Below are 14,846 nucleotides of genomic sequence, written 5' to 3'. Positions count from 1 at the left end.
CTTTTTTATGAAAAAACCTCGAGGCCATGGTTATAGTTTCTGGCAAAATATTTAGTTTAGCTCGCTAAGAATATAGTAATTACACAAAAAATATACTAAAAGGATGAGTAGTTCTAGTAAAATAAAAATTGTGTATGGCTCAATACCTGTCATCGGCAAATCTCTCATCAAAACGAATGTCAATCATATTTTGAAATGAAATAAATATTATGGTTACTTCGAGAGGAATATTTCCAAAACCTAAACGAGAAAAGGATATTTTTGTAACTTAATAATTTTTTTTGTAACGAGAAATCGTAATTACCATTATTCAAAGATTTTAAAAAAAATTCCGGAATAACCTGGGTGAATATTCCTGCTGCACAAATCTCTGATTTTGATAATAGTTTGTTCCAAGTTAATCAACACGTTAAAAAAATAGTTTAAGTGTCAAATAAAAACTAATAAGATTCCACTAAATTTTACCCCGCACACAAAAAATAATGAAAGCATCTATACATCTTTAGTATAAAAAAAATTTATTGTAAAAAAAATATGTAACGATTATTTTTTTGCCACTATTTTTAAATACAATAAAATGCTTTATGTATCGATCACACAATTGATTAATAACAATAAAAAAAATTTATACATGCGAATTTAGAGTAAAATTTATGTTTATATTAAATGAATTTTACTTCTCGCCAGCTCTAATCTATATTTTTTTTAGTGCCACTGCCCAAAGTTATTTGTTGGGTAGTTATATCGAGAATTGATTAGAGCTAGCTTGAAGAATCAGAGTAAAATGAAGGCTTTACTGGGCAGCCTAAAAATTATAATAATGTAGATATAAGTTTGTACAAAACATTTGTAAAATGGGAGAAAAAAAGTATTTTAAAAAAAATTAGAGAAAAGAAATAAAAAGAATATTTTTATTGGATTTATCCGTCATCCTATAATATTTGTTTGAATTTTTTGCAATAAGTATTTCTTTGATGATTGGTAAAACGCGAAAGAGAAAAATTATAAATTCATGCAATATTTCGGTCATATCGATGTTTAAAACGCGTTTAATCGAATAAATTTGAAGCGTTTAAATAATAAATAAATAGAATATACTTTTTTAAAAAAATGAATATTATAAATCACCGAAGATAAATTATTGACAAGTATCCAGAAAATAATAATTTCATTTTTTGTATAATTTTTGAGTTTTGAAAGATATAAAAAAAATATAAGACGGAACAAATAAAAAAAAATGTGAGACGGGGGGGGGGCGATGAAATCTTTTATCACATGAGACAGCATTTGCGTTTTTTCGATTTAATTTTTTTCGTCTTTTTGTCGGCTCCAGTTTGTTGATGCTAAAAAAAATGAAAATATGTTAATAATTGTTCGAGGCAAATTAAATATCATATTAGTAATTAATTGTGAAATTAAAAAAAAATTCTGATCTTGAATATTTTTTCAAAAAAGAAGATTCTAGATTAAGTTAAGGCATTTGATCACGGTTCCTAGACTCTGAATTATTTCTGAGGGTTTTGTAATATCTTAATTGTCCCTATCTCACCCTCATGTATCATTCTCGATCTCTCTTATATTACTCTGCCTTCTCGCGCAATCGCAAGTCGACGATTTCTTAGATGAAAAACTAGATAGAAAGGTGACACTTATAAAGTAATATAAAAATGGTGTCAGAGAATATTTAGGAGAAAATTACTAAATCAACCATTTTGAAAGGAAGGAAAGTTAATAATCTAGAGTAGGGAAACGGCTAAAAAAAAAGTGGCATCAAAGGTGAGACATACGTGAGTCCGAATTTGCCTGACGAGAGTGAAGAAGGCTTCGTCGACTCCCACGCGAGTTTTAGCGCTGCTCTCTACGAAAGGCATAGAGCGTGCCGAGGCGTAATCGCGAGCTAAATTGAGGTCTAATGCGCGGGTCCCTAAATCGCACTTATTTCCTACCACTTATAAGAAGAGGGGGGGGGGGGAAACATTTTTAGAAAAATATTAGGGCTGTGCCGATTCCGATATTGTTTCAAAACCGATCCGATATTGTTTCAAAACCGATCCGATATCGATCCGATATTTTTACTGATTTTTAATCACCCCCGTTTGAACCAAATGTAATTAAGAAATCAATATTTTTTGTGCAAAAAATCGAATTATGAATAATTTAATATTTTTATTTCAACAATTAAGACTATAATAAAAAAATATATATTTAATAATATATCTATTTTATGTTGGAATTATAAAATTGTAATATTTAATATATAAAATTATATTATATTAGATTAGATTTTTTTAATAGATATGAGAGCCTCTAGATTTTCTGGGAATAAGCTTCTACGATATGGACTATCTATATCTCCTGCCGTACTGAAGGCAGACCACCTATTTTGATATTTTTTTCGGTGTTTTGAAGCAATGTTAACTATGGTTGACCTTCACTTAATTTAATCAGATTCCTACAAGCACAGCCCAGAATCTTAACCCATAAAATGGTATGAAATTTTAAAAAAAATTAAACGACCTAGCTAAATACAAAAAATTTTTTTAATGACCACAAATTAACTAGTAGGGAAATATTTATATGACGCGTTTATAAAGATTAATTAAATGCCAAAGTTATTTATCCGGGCCAACCTATTTTTTAAAAAAATTATCCGGCTTTAATTTTTTTTTTTAAGAATTAGCCTGAGATCTAAAAGTTCGATCTATGCATCTATGCAGGGCCTCTGAAGCAATGACATATAATAATACCTAGACTGACGATTAGTGCATAAAAAAGCATCTGAAAGCGTCATTGAATGCAAATCAGTGGACCCGCCATTTTGGTAACCCATATAGTAATTATTTTCATGTTAAAAACTACTATTAAATTGATAAATTGCTTCCTTAATATCTTGATGATCAAGCAATTATTTAATAAAGTTTGCGTCGGATATAGAAATAAATTGGCCTCCCGTTTTTAAATTTTTAATGATATGAGTAATCAAAATGGCGTCCCCAGCTGTTTTTATTGATGTACACTATTAATGAACGCGTAGTCAGTCTAGGTATTATTGTTTGTTATTGCTTTGAAGATAAAAATATTGGGGATGAATTAAAAATATAATTGCAAAATAAAAAAAAAACAACATAAATAATAATCATGTGACTTACACACCATGGGGACATTTTGAGCATCTTTGACACGTTTAATCTGGATTAATGATATAGAGAAAAAAAATTAGAATTATCAACAATCTTATATGATTTGTAGCATTGCGATAAAAGTTATTCGAATATTTATTTAAACCCAAAAAGTCAAAATCTTTCCTCAGAACTTCACTGGTTAGGGGAGGGGCGGGGGTGCATTTTGAGGTTTTCTCCCCAAATTTTTTTGCCACCCCCTAACGAAATATTGCAGATTTCATGTTTCGTGAAATGAATTATAAATAATAAAATATATATATATGTATTTAATACATAAATTAACCTTTAAAAATATATAAATTATTAATAATCTTTCCTAATTTTGTCATTTTTACCAACTATTCATATATTGCCACGATAAAATTCAAATTTTATTTGTCTGAATTCATATTCTGATCCGCTTATTCATGGCTTCCACCACAAAAAAAAATGGCGAAGAGAGATAGAAAATATGTAATTCCCTGTCAAATAATCCGATCGATATGTATATAACCCCTGATCAAAAGGCTTACATACTTTTTTTTTAGTTATGATCATGTCTTTCCCTCTTCATATTTATATAGGTCTTTATAATTCATTAAATTTTATAACCAAAATTCGTTTAGGGGGCTGTGCCGATCCACAATTTTTTTTTAACGTAGATATTCATACCCAAACTGATATTTCGATTTTGTCATCCACATTTTTTAACTAAATGTCTCGAAAATTTTTTTTATTAAATATCTTCCATTCAAAAAATTTGCAAACTATAAAAATACAGAGTAATCAGGCAGATGTGACCCGGACAAAAGTACCCAATATACAAAAAATAAATTTAAATGCTTAAAAATGGAAAAGTAATTGCCCTAATCGTGGTAATTTGTTAAGAGGTCTGTGCAGATCCACACAAATTTTTCACCGATCCGATATTTCCGGATATTACTATAAAACCGAACCACCAATCTTTGAATATCAGTCTCATAAAAAAAAAATTATCAATACTTACTATTCAATAAAGATCCCAACTAACTTTCATGAATGATTCCCAGGAAAGTTAACCTTCTCATATAAAAATATGGGCACATGACTGAATAATTATGTTAAACGACTCACCCGTTTAAACGTCGGCTAAATCGAGCGATTTAACAACACTAACCGAATGCGACTACGTTAGATATTTTTAAAATTCCGTAGATAATTATAACATCCGGTATTTTTTAGCTACAAAAACAACAAATATCGAATAGATTTTTTTCCAAGCTCAATTTTTGTCCAGGACATTTCTGGCCAATCATGTTGTCTAAACGGCTGGATTAAGATATTAACCAGAATAATAGTGCACACAAATTGAGCGTTTACGTTTTGCGGTAATTTTTTGATAAAAAAACATAACGCATAGGTTGCCATAAATATTGTCGATTCAAATTTTAAATAAGGTTTAAAAAAATGAATTTGTCTTTGAAAATCATAGTATCGTCTGCTTTGTCATTTCTTTAAATTCTAAATATTTTTTAAAGGGCTTGATATTTTTAGTACTTTTATCTAGGTGAATTTTACATAATTTTGGGCCTAGATTTCTTTTAGTTATATATAAAATAATATTAAACTCTAAGGCACCGTTTATAGCAAGCGCAAAATACCGCTATGTCGCTCGAGGAATGCCTAATTTACAAATATAGATAAATGCTAAATTACATCGCTATACTATCGTTTAGCGACAAATTATAAGTCGCCTTGAGCGATATCGTGCCTATTATTAACGAGACCTAAGGGTAGTAGAATAGTTTACGTCGTCCGAGTTTCATAGAGTATGCCGTAGGTACTCTAGCCATTGGAATACGATTCCAACATAATTCTTTCCCAAAATTTAAACAAAAAAAACCCACTCAATAAATGTTTTAAGTTTAAAAGATTTTATAAACACCTTACGACATATATGTATTATACTGATTAATAATATATATATATATATACCTGTTCACGATAAGAATTTATGTCTTCGAAAGATTTGGCGTTGTTGACAGCGAAGACTAGGAGAAATCCTTCTCCAGTTCTCATGTATTGGTCCCTCATGGCACTATTCACGTTATATTCATAAATACATACATATATACACATAATAGAATTTAGCATTTTTGATAATAGGAGTAAAGGTGGCCTGGCCCATAGATATTTTTGAAAGGGGTACCTTACCTTCTGTAAAATAAACTTCCCGCTCCTCCCTACGCTTTTGGACTTAAAGCAGGGTGACGCCACTAAATACGAGTTTTTTTAAAAAAATAATAACCCACGCTGCATATTATTTAGGTGGGTTCAATGGCACATAATACCTAGACTGACGATGAATTCATAATAATGTATTTGAAAGCGCCGTTTAATGCAAATCAGCTGAACCCGCCATTTTGGTAATTAATAAAAAAAACTATTAAATCGATAACTTGCTTCCTTGTTATTTCGATGATCAGGCAAAATTCTTTAATAAAATTTGTGTCAGACATAGGAATAAATTGGTCGCCCGTTTAAAATTTTTAATAATGATACGGGTAACCAAAATGGCGTCCCCAGCTGTTTTTCATTTGATGTACACTTTCAATGAATGCATCGTCAGTCTAGGTAATACTATGTCATTGGGTGGGTTATGGTGCTTATGATTCGATCATTCTCGATTAATATTGCGATTCAAAAAAATAAATAATAAAGCAATATTATTGAAATAGAGGCCATATTGAAAATTTAAAATAATAAACGGCAAACTTATTCGCTTTTCTAAATAATTTGACGCAACGGTAATCGCGCCAAAGCTTTTTGAAATTCTTATTTGCGATTAAATGCAGCGAGAAAATCGCGCAATTTTGAAAGCACTATTGCGATATATAAATAAGGCTCATCAACTGTTTCAACGTTTAACACTTAAAAACAAAATAACATATTTATGATTGAAATTTAAATCTAATAGTCAATCAAATCATAAAATGTTAGGTAACTAACGGTATCTCGGGGAAATTTTCGATATTATTATTTTTTTTATTTTTATTTATTTTTTTTATTAATAAATAAAAAAATAGATAAAACTAGATATTCATAATATACTAGAGAATTAAGATTTTTTCTTGAAATTTTCAATTATTTAAGATTTTATTTAAGATTTATTCTTAAAATTTTCAATTATTTAAGATTCATTTAAAAATTTTCAAATACTAGATATTTAAGATTTTTTTCTTAAAATTTTAATTTTCTAAAACTATATAATCATAGAGAATTAAGATTTTTTCTTGAAATTTTCAATTATTTAAGATTCATTCTAAAAATTTTCAATTTAATTTAAAATTATGAATCAATACTAAATATTTAAGATAAAAATATAATCATAATATACTAGAGAATTAAGATTTTTTCTTGAAATTTTCAATCAAATTCTAGATAAATAACCAATCTATTTGAATAAACACTGATAATATAGTTATATATATAATTTTTTTTCTTAAAATTTTCAATCAAATTCTAGATAATTAACCAATTTATTTCAATAAACAATGATAATATAGATATATATATTTTAAGGAAAAACAAAAATACTTTTATACATATTTATATCATTTAAAAATTTAATTAATTTATTTAAATTGGACATATTTTTAATTTTGCGAAAATAACTGTATTGACATATATACAAATGAGTTGAAGATTTTTTTCCATTTCTGGGTATGCTTGCCTTAAGATCCCTCCATAAACGCTCAATGCGTTGAGTATAAGTTGATATATCATTAGGGTCTACAAAATTTTGACTGTGATTCACTGAGTAATGGTCATAGCCATTTTCATATAGATTGTTATAACTTAACAAATATTAAATTTTAAGATTTATCAATATTTAAATTACCCCTTCCATTTGTCCGTCATTATAGTTGAATCAGTATGGGCATGTTTGCTGATTATACCTAGAAGGGTATCTTTATCTCTTTTTTCTGTATGAGAAATAAAAAAATTCCCATCATTTCTTGAAATTCCTCCTACAACCCAAATGGCATTAGATTTTAGAATCCTCCCTGTGTTATTTTTCCTTTTAAAAATATGGGATTCATCTATTTCAATCACATGCCCAGGGCCCCCTATTTTGTCAAAATTAATTGCCTGTGAATGGCAGCAAATCTTTCTAAATATAGCATACCTAAAAAATACTTATTGACAAATTTTACAAATAAATATATACCATTTTCCAATGGTACATTTTGCTAACTCTATTAAAGGAAGGCTGTCGGATATTGACGTCAAGGACACAAAAAGATATATTAGATGTATAAATTTGTTAACAGGGATATTAACATTTTCAAATATAGAGCCTAATTAATAAAATAAATTTAAAAAATAATATATTGTTAAACCCTTCCATATAGAATTGCTGCTTGTACATATTTTGCATCTTACTCTATAAGATGCTGCATTTCTCTGCATTATCATATTATTATTACAACACGTGTGATTATCTAGAAGTTTGTGGTCTTTTAAAAAAGCTATGGTTCTTGTATAACAATTTATGATATCGGTAAAAATAAGATATTCCATTATAATATTATAATTATGGTCTTTTAAAAAAGCTATAATTAAAAATAACAACAATAAATAAAAATAAATAAATAAATAAAAAATAAATAAATTTATAAAAAAAGATGAAAAATTTCCCCGAGATACCGTTAGTTACCAAATTTCATTATGTTTTATTTTTAAATTAGGGTTCAATGAATAGTAAACCTAGTTATAAATCTGTGTACCTCAAAATTTACAGCTAATTTTTTAGGCATAAATATCCTAGAATATTGAAATAACATAAAACTTATTGTTTAAAAGAATAATTTTATGAAGGCTTAGAATTGGCTGCTTAAAAATTTGTTCAATATCAGATCCACAAAAAATTGACAAAAACTACATCCAAAACCAACATAAATAACTTTGGTAACTAACGGTATCTCGGGGAAATTTTTCATCTATTTTTATAAATTTATTTTTTATTTATTGTTGTTATTTTTAACCCGTTACTGGTTAACGGTGCATATATGCACCACCTCCTATATACCTTATTTTAACATAGTAGTTTTTTTTTAAAAAATAATAAAAAAGATTTTTATATAGTTCAGACATTGTACTTCAAAACTGGAAAAGAAAAATATGAAAAAAATATTTTTTTATGCCCCTAAGAAACCCTCAAACTTTGCGAATTTATGAGGTCTAAAATGCAAAATTTTCTAAGTGATCTCACGAGCATATTATAAAATTATTTCGATGAAAACTAGTGTGTATATATTCTTTATAGATATATCAATATTTATCAATCATTTTTGAATTTTTAAATAATTAATATTTTAGTAGGTAACCACATAAAGTTGACTGGTGCATATATGCACCGTTAACCATCTAGCAGTATATATTATTTAAAAAAATTCAAACAAATGAAATTTAACATAATGAATTATAATTTTTTATATTATACTTAAAACCACTACCGTCACTAAGGGTGGGAAGGGGAGGGGTGGGTGGCTCGAGCCCCTTAAGAATTTTTAAAAAAAATTTTATAACCAAAAAAGACCTTTTGAAAATAATTTAAAAAAATTTTTTTCCCCTGAGATTAAATCGAATAAAATATTGTTCCTATTATAATTTTTTATCCCGATCAAATTATATGAAATTATTAGGTTCATAAATATTCAAAAGTTTAAAATTATTTTTAGCCTCTTCCTTTCTGAAGATTTTATTTTATTTATATAAAATATTATGCACCTGTTTTGTCAATTCAATCAAAATTATCAAAATAATAGATGACTAATAAAAAAATTAAGATTCTACGAAAATAATTTGTCTAGATATTTAATTTTTAATAAATTTTTTTAATGAAACGTTTTCTAACAATTGAACAAGCGCTTGCTCAACTTTTTGAAGAGGAACCAATTGAAGAAAGAGATATGGTTATAATTCCGCCAAACCCCTCTGCAGTTAGTGATGAAGAAGATTTAGATGAAAATGACTTAACAAATGTCGGAGTTTTGCCTTCAGATACAGCTGGAGAATTGGAGATTCATAATTCAGTTGATGACGACCTTCCAGAACCATATTCTACAAGAAGCTATTCTCGAATTTCTCACAATTTAAAATGGAGAAAAACGGATGCAATATATTCTTCAAGCCCTTTCAATGGAGAAAAGGAAGATGTAATAAAACTTGAAAATGATTTACATGGTAAAAGTCCATCAGATATATTTTGTTTAATTTTCGACGAAGACTTATATTCCCTAATTGTAGAACAAAGTAATATTTATGCTAAACAAATGAATAGACCTAACATATGCATAACCATCCAAGATATTCAGAGATTTATTGGAATTCTATTATTTACTGGATATCATTCTCTCCCACAAGAAAAAATGTACTGGTCTAATGACAGCGATATTTCTATTCCAATAATCCGGGATACAATGACCCAATTACAATTTCGAAATTTGAAATATAATATCCATTTGGCAGACAATACTAAAATAGATATACATGATAGATTTTATAAAGTTAGGCCTTACATTAATATATTGAATAATAAATTTCAGCAATTCGGAATTTTTAAACATCATTTATCAATAGATGAACAGATGATACCATATCGAGGAAGACATTCTTGCAAAATGTTCATAAAAGGAAAACCAATTAGATTCGGATACAAGTCTTGGATATTGGCCTCTTCCGACGGTTACGTATTCTCATTTGATATATATCAAGGAAAAAGCGAAAATAAATATGAATATGGATTAGGTGGAAATGTAATCATAAAATTATTAAAGGCATTGCAAAAACCAAATTATCATAAAATATATTTTGATAATTTCTTTACATCATTTAAACTCTTGTCATACTTAAAACAAATGGGATATTTTGCAACTGGAACTGTGAGGGACAATAGAATAGAGCATTGCCCAGTTGAATCTATAAAGGTTGTAGCAAAAAAAGAAAGAGGATATTATGATTATAGGTTTGAAAAATTAAACGAAATATTTGTAGTTCGTTGGAATGATAATTCGGTGGTGACCGTTGCATCGACATGCCACACTATCTCTTTGCTTTCTAATGTTTCAAGGTATTCTAAGAAAATATCTTCTAAAATAAAAATTCCTCAGCCAAATATGGTAACTGCTTATAACAAACACATGGGTGGAGTTGATCTATGTGATAATCTAATATCTACATATAGAATAAAAATAAGAGGAAAAAAATGGTGGTGGCCAATATTCACCAATTTTATTGATGTAGCTTTGGTAAATTCATGGAAAATCTGGAAATTCGTGAATCGAGATGACAAGAAGAGTTTGCTTGCATTTAGACGAGAAGTTACTAACTACCTCCTTCGAACGCCAGTAAAAATTGAAAAAAATTCAAGTACAGGTCACGCCAGCCAGTTTGCATTACAGTGTGAAAACCCTATTGATTCATCTGGACATTATTTATCCAAAATTATAGATGGAAAAAGACGAAGATGCAGATATTGCCATACGCACTCAAGATATATGTGCCAAACATGTCAAATCGCACTCCATATTAAATGTTTCAAGGATTTTCATAATATATAAACATTTTCTCGTTTTTATTATAAATTACAAAAAAAGAATAAAGATATTTGTTGTTTTTTTGATCTTATAGTATTTTATATAATTTTTATCTTTTTTAACCTCTTAATGGTTAACGGTGCATATATGCACCAGGCTAGATTTTCTATTTAGGATTATTTTTTTTGGCTGATTTTTTTAGAATATCATATTTGAGCATTAATCAATATAATTTGAAAAAATTGAGCATTTTTATCCACTAGAAAAATCTTGACCATTAATGGGTTAATTATAGCTTTTTTAAAAGACCATAATTATAATATTATAATGGAATATCTTATTTTTACCGATATCATAAATTGTTATACAAGAACCATAGCTTTTTTAAAAGGCCACGAACTTCTAGATAATCACACGTGTTGTAATAATAATATGATAATGGAGAGAAATGCAGCATCTTATAGAGTAAGATGCAAAATTGTACAAGCAGCAATTATATATGGAAGGGTTTAACAATATATTATTTTTTAAATTTATTTTATTAATTAAGGCTCTATATTTAAAAATGTTAATATCCCTGTTAACAAATTTATACATCTAATATATCTTTTTGTGTCCTTGACGTCAATATCCGACAGCCTTCCTTTTAGAGTTAGCACAATGTACCATTGGAAAATGGTATATATTTATTTGTAAAATTTGTCAATAAGTATTTTTTAGGTATGCTATATTTAGAAAGATTTGCTGCCATACACAGGCAATTAATTTTGACAAAATAGGGGGCCCTGGCATGTGATTGAAATAGATGAATCCCATATTTTTAAAAGGAAAAATAACACAAGGAGGATCCTAAAATCTAATGCCATTTGGGTTGTAGGAGGAATTTCAAGAAATGATGGGAATTTTTTTATTTCTCATACAGAAAAAAGAGATAAAGATACCCTTCTAGGTATAATCAGCAAACATGCCCATACTGATTCAACTATAATGACGGACAAATGGAAGGGGTAATTTAAATATTGATAAATCTTAAAATTTAATATTTGTTAAGTTATAACAATCTAAATGATAATGGCTATGACCATTACTCAGTGAATCACAGTCAAAATTTTGTAGACCCTAATAATATATCAACCCATACTCAACGCATTGAGCGTTTATGGAGGGATCTTAAGGCAAGCATACCCAGAAATGGAAAAAAATCTTCAACTCATTTGTATATATGTCAATACAGTTATTTTCGCAAAATTAAAAATATGTCCAATTTAAATAAATTAATTAAATTTTTAAATGATATAAATATGTATAAAACTATTTTTGTTTTTCCTTAAAATTATATATATCTATATTATCATTGTTTATTGAAATAAATTGGTTAATTATCTAGAATTTGATTGAAAATTTTAAGAAAAAAAATTATATATATAACTATATTATGAGTGTTTATTCAAATAAATTGGTTATTTATCTAGAATTTGATTGAAAATTTCAAGAAAAAATCTTAATTCTCTAGTATATTATGGTTATATTTTTATCTTAAATATTTAGTATTTGATTCAAAATTTTAAATTAAATTGAAAATTTTTAGAATGAATCTTAAATAATTGAAAATTTCAAGAAAAAATCTTAATTCTCTAGTATATTATGATTATATAGTTTTCGAAAATTTAAATTTTAAGAAAAAAATCTTAAATATCTAGTATTTGAAAATTTTTAAATGAATCTTAAATAATTGAAAATTTTAAGAATAAATCTTAAATATCTTAAATAATTGAAAATTTCAAGAAAAAATCTTAATTCTCTAGTATATTATGAATATCTAGTTTTATCTATTTTTTTATTTATTAATAAAAAAAATTAATAAAAAAAAATAATAAAAAAAATATTTAAAAAAAAACAATAAAAAAAATAATAATATCGAAAATTTCCCCGAGATACCGTTAGTTACCTGAAATTTATAAAAAACCTTAATTTATAAAACTCAGAAGAATTTAAAATTATTCTTGTGGCTTCCTGTAATTTTTTATCCTAAAAAAAAATTTGTGTATATTATTCACATATCAGATCATTTAGGCTGTTTTATCTTTCGCAGCCCTAAAAATAAAAGTCAAACATAAATTTTTAAGAAGTTAATACATCAACATATTATCTAACATTAAATGTATCTTATTCTCCAAATTTTTTAAATTATCGTATCTTTTAAGCACTATTTGTTTTCAAGTAGGTTAATTCTCCCAGCCTATCATAATTTTTCTGCGAAAGAAAACATTATTTTGCACATGTAATTTTTATACATAAATCCTATTGACTAATTAATTATACATTTTCTTATTGCCAAAGGCCTGTCCCCTAGACCAATGCTGGGGCCCTCCTAAGAATAAATATAAAATGATTTAATTATAATATATACAAAAAATATATTGTATGTTTTGATAAGCATCTGTGGCTTAGTTGATGAATGTGTATATCATTTGTCATATAGATCTGGGTTTAAATTCAGCAAGGATCGAGAATTTTTTTTGAAGTGCTATGGGATATTTATATATAGTAGAACAGGGCCCATATAATTTCTTATTGCATTTAAGACAATATATATGGTTGTTATTTGACAAATTTCTACATGCTACGGATCATAAGAATATTTTTTCATTGATTTTCCAGAGGGATAGTTCTAGTAACAGTCTTAAGTTACTTTATTGAAATCTTAACACGAATTAGTAAGTCCTCCTTAAAATAAAATATTTTTTGCTTGATAACTTATTCTACATTTAACATTTCATAATGGTTTTGGCATTAAAAATTTCTTCTTAACTTCCAATATATACATTTTTTATAATCCATAGAGCCATAGTTTATCTCTAAAATTCTTTTTAATTATTTTATCTTTTTTATATATACATTAAAACCTTTATATATGTATATATTTTTTTAAAGTATAGTCAAAAACGTTTGAAGGAAATTAAAATAATATAGATATTATTTCTTAGTTAGAAAAGAACTTTAAAAAATATATATATTAAAGATGAATAGAAACAACTTTTATTTTAAATTTCATCGTATTTTTAAAATATGCTATATTTCATTTGAATAATTTTTAAGTAATCTTGATCAAAATCTGAGGAACTATTAAAATGTTATAAATTATAAAATTTGGGTGCTGATAACAAATATAATCAGACTTTATATATTGACGATAATGATATTGAGACCAATCAGAATCAAGATTTAAAAATGACACAATTAAGATTTAAATCAAATATTGTTAGCTTAAAGATTTAGATGGTAGAAAGGTTTTGACTTCAATTTGCCCAATCTCAAAGCTTGCATAATAATATTTTAACCAAAATTTTAATTACACTTTAAAAATTATCCCGAATCATCATTTTAACAACACTAATAGTACTACTAATAAAATTGGAAAACATTCCATTATTAGAGTGATTAATAAATTTAGTAAAAGATATAATTTAATATATAAATATATTGAATCAATAAATAACATTTTACCATGCATGATTTAAAATTTTTTAAATATATCTCTCGATAGCTTTGTTTTCTTAAAATATCAATTAGACTAATTTATATTCAAGTTATAAAAGAATAAATACCTATATTCCTCTTGACCTGCAGTATCAAGTATGTCAAGTAAACAGGTCTCGCCATCTATAATTACTTGCTTTCTATATGAGTCCTCTAAACCAATTTATAAAACAAATTAATATATTTCTATTATTTTATAAAAAGAATATAGATTTATTATAAAAGCAATAAATATTATTTATGAGCACAAATACCTATTGTTGGGTCATATTCCTCAACAAAACTATATATTAGATTAATAAAATTAATGTATATAAAAAAGTTAACTGGTTTTGAATAAGTTGAATTGTCAAAGCACTTTTTCCAACACCACCTGCTGAAAAAAATAAGATAAAAATAATAAAATTATTAATAATTAAAATATATGGAGAAGTATTTATTATAAAGATAATATATGTCAGCAAATGAGAAAATGTTTTTTTTACCTCCCACAACTACTAATTTATATTCAGTCATAAAATATTTCAATTATGGCACAACAAATTACTCCACTTTAAAAATAAAA

The 14,846-nt window shown here is 26.7% G+C and overlaps 1 protein-coding gene across 1 annotated transcript; it reads right to left on the bottom strand.

The window, feature by feature from the left end:
* Positions 1-549: 549 nt before the first annotated feature.
* LOC135927293 (GTPase HRas) lies at positions 550-14,846 on the bottom strand. The gene is made up of 8 exons (XM_065463258.1): positions 14,767-14,846; positions 14,609-14,657; positions 14,536-14,564; positions 14,350-14,434; positions 5,136-5,238; positions 3,150-3,189; positions 1,788-1,948; positions 550-1,343 (listed from the first exon to the last, which is right to left on the bottom strand). The coding sequence occupies exons 1-8, from the start codon at positions 14,795-14,797 to the stop codon at positions 1,272-1,274; spliced, it is 570 nt and encodes a 189-aa protein (XP_065319330.1). The 5' UTR covers positions 14,798-14,846; the 3' UTR covers positions 550-1,271.

This window comes from Gordionus sp. m RMFG-2023, chromosome 3 (assembly GCF_954871325.1).
Source record: "Gordionus sp. m RMFG-2023 chromosome 3, tfGorSpeb1-WG-v2, whole genome shotgun sequence".
Classification (NCBI taxonomy): Eukaryota; Metazoa; Nematomorpha; class Gordioida; order Chordodea; family Parachordodidae; genus Gordionus; species Gordionus sp. m RMFG-2023.
Note: the sequence above shows the minus strand (reverse complement) of the source record. Positions and strands in the feature narration are given on the sequence as shown.